The following is a 3,318-nucleotide window of genomic DNA, read 5'->3' as shown; positions in this document are numbered from 1 at the left end:
ATTGGCGGGATAATAGGGTACAGGGAAAATTTCCACAGGAATTGTTATTGTCTTAGTATACGTGTGAAAGTACTGGAGATGTTTATATTATGTGATAACCAGCAGTCAAGCTGGGGTTGATTGTTTTAACCAGCGGTCGAGCTGGGGATTGTCTAGCGGTTTGGCTGGAAAATAATAATGAACTTGTGGTAATGTTCTTGTTGACTATGCATTGTTTTCCCAAAAGTATATTTCTGTTGGCAAAGTTATTTGTTTATCTAAAGGCACCACTCACTGGGCTTTATAGCTCATGTTTTCCATGTTTTATGTTTTACCTCTCCCCCCCCCCCCCTCCAGGTAGCGAAAGGTGAGGAGTTCTAGGGTGCTGCTAAGGTCAAGGTCTGTCACGTGTCACAGTTACACTTCCGAAGGGTTTTACAGTTGTTGTAAATATGTAATTAAGTCTTGGAGTTGTATGAATGTTACATTGTTGTAATAAAATGGGTCTACTTACTCAGTTGATTGTTCAATTTGTACATTGGTATCAGAGTTATTTCCGCAAGAGTTTTTAGGTAGTAAGTGTCAACGAAAGGGTTGATAACTGCTGCAGTCACGCCCTTTCCCAGGCTCAAAGGGTAGTCTGGGGCAGGGTGTGACACTTCTTCTTCTTCCACTCTTGGAGGATGAGGAAGAAGGCACTGATGGTCCCAAAGGTTGAACCTCTATGGAAATTTTTTGAGGAAGTGGAACCGTTTTGTCTCCCTGACATTTCCCTTGACTTTCATCAAGGATTCATAAGTCTGCAGCTCGTTTAGGAGAGTGGTAAGGTTGTACTAAACCTCATTCATTACCGCATTACTACGGAACTGAAGATAACTCTTTAGAAGAGTCTCAAGTATTAAGCTAATTTGACTGGCTTCGTTCATGACAACGCCATTCATTTCTACCATATTGAAGTGGACCATCATGTCAAGGACATGCTCCCTGACAGACGCCCCTTCTGGCATATAAGCATTAAAAATAGACTTAAAAGCATCATGCCTGAATGAGTGGCCGGTTGGCCAAAAATCTCTCGCAGCGACTTCATGATCTCCCATCCAGAGACCATGGCTTCATGCTTCTTGGCCAATACTTTAGATAAGCTAGCTAGAATGTAGACCTTGGCCTTTTCATTAGCCTTAGTCCACCTGTCATAGGTTTCACGAACAGTTCGTGAGGCGGTAAGTCTAGAAGTTGAAGGATATTCCTCCAATAGGACAAATTTTAGGTCATCAATCACCAAAACCATACTGATTGTATTTTTCCATTATGCATGGTTATCACCATTTCATTTAGCGGTTCTAAGCAAGGAGATTACTGCGCTAGTCATATTTGCTTATACAAAACAAATCACTTATTTTAGACACTTGTGCAAAAATTCATCTTTGTCCAATTAGTTTAGCAAAAAACTAAATAATAAACCCAACATTATTTTATTTGCAATGATACTTCAGTGAGATAGAATAAGTGTCACCTCGAGGTGAACAGTTACTCCTTCACTGAATTGAGACATTCTCAATCAAACATTACACCGTAATAACTCTTATTCCTATAATATTTTATTATCATTTATTTGGTCCAGAAATCAATGACTACCTTAATGCTTTCTTGTAGATGTAACCCTTCATTTTCAACCCTATAACCTCATCCCAACCAACCTACCTCAAGGAAGAACATAATTAGTGCAATTGATTATAGCAATCTTATCTATTTCTGGAGTTTGATATGACCCTTTCCGATGCAAGCACCTTCCTAAGGGGGATGCTCCCAGGGCACCACAAGGCCTAGCATGGAAATGACATTTCAAACTAATGAAGGAGACCAAAGGACGTGCGACACACGTCCTTCTTCCACTTACTATAAACACTTTCTCCATTCACCTTAATATTGACCCATGCAAATACCTTCCTAAGGGAGAGTGCTCCTAGGGCACCACGAGGTCGAGCATGAATCTCACCTTGTGAACTTTTAGGGAGAACATGGATGGAAGAACGACATATCATATATATATTTTTTCTCCCACTAAGTTTTTTGCAAACGATGGGTGTATTAATTTAGTAAAATTCGGCTAATCAATTTTAACTAAGTCCTTGTTAATTTTTTCAATATAACGCTTATATTGAATATTTTAACAATATGTGATTTCATTCATTAAACTCTTTAATAAAATTAATCACTTATTGCTTGCTTATAAAATATTTTCCCAATTTACCTTCCAAGTCGGTTCCCAGGTGGAGTTATTCTATTTTCATCAGCTTAAATACCCCTTCCTAAATAGAATAATCCTAAGATAAAGGTCCCTTATAGGCAATTATTTTATAAATTTAATCTTTTAATGGAGTTCATTTGAATCATATTAAAATGAATTAAGAGATTAACCTATTTCTAATCTAATTAGAAATGCTTTTAACTAAGTCTAGGTGAATTAATTTTAAATCATTCAAAATTAATTTGGACCTATGTTTGCATGCAACTCTTGATTATATATTTTAATTCTAATTTCATTACACTTATAACCATTATAAAATAATGAAAAATAATATCTATAAATTTTCATTTTGTGACATTGATTAAATATAATATTTTATATTAATATAAGTAATGTCATGCTCAATGCAAAGTTCATTTTCATTTTCATTAAACAATATAACAATTATATTGTCACTAATGAAATCAATTCACATGCTATCATACTATATAATAATTATATTTTAGTATGATGCATGAGCATGCTTAATTAATCATGCAAAGATAATATAACAATTATATTAAAAGGATGCATGAAATATGTTTATCATAAGGTTAAATTTTAAATCTATATGGCATACAATATGCAACATATAAATCATATAATTTAAACATACATCTCATGCACATTCAATTATATAAAATGCATTCATAGATTGATATTTGACACCATAATAAAATAATTAAATTAATATAATTGAATTATACTAATTTAATTATAAACAAATAAAATCTAAAACCTTAGATTTTAGACAATTTTAAAAGAAAACAGAAAAAAAAATAAAAAAAAACTGCTTTTGTTCAGTGGCAATGATGAATAAGCTAGAGCTTAAAATGATGATCCAACCGTTCAAAGGAAACTCTAGATGTCCTGAACATACTAATAAAATTTCAGCACGATCCAACGTTTAGAACTCTAGATATCGACAAATTTGTAAAAGCTGTCCCTGAAAAATCGAACTTTACTGCATAGTTTATCTCTATTTTTTCTTATTTCGCATCTTTTTCCCGGATTCTTTCCACAACAATTTTTTATCACGAACAACATGGACT

The 3,318-nt window shown here is 34.0% G+C and overlaps 1 protein-coding gene across 1 annotated transcript; it reads right to left on the bottom strand.

Moving 5' to 3' along the window:
- Nucleotides 1-812: 812 nt before the first annotated feature.
- LOC120084725 (uncharacterized) lies at nt 813-1,267 on the bottom strand. Its single transcript, XM_039040542.2, has 2 exons — nt 1,021-1,267; nt 813-979 (listed from the first exon to the last, which is right to left on the bottom strand). Exons 1-2 carry the CDS (start codon nt 1,265-1,267, stop codon nt 813-815), a joined length of 414 nt encoding a protein of 137 aa, XP_038896470.2.
- Between the last annotated feature and the right edge of the window lie 2,051 nt (nt 1,268-3,318).

This window comes from Benincasa hispida, chromosome 9 (assembly GCF_027475165.1).
Source record: "Benincasa hispida cultivar pf3 chromosome 9, pf3_genome.v1.1, whole genome shotgun sequence".
Classification (NCBI taxonomy): Eukaryota; Viridiplantae; Streptophyta; class Magnoliopsida; order Cucurbitales; family Cucurbitaceae; genus Benincasa; species Benincasa hispida.
The sequence above is the reverse complement of the archived record's forward strand: the minus strand, read 5'-3'. Positions and strand labels throughout refer to the sequence as shown.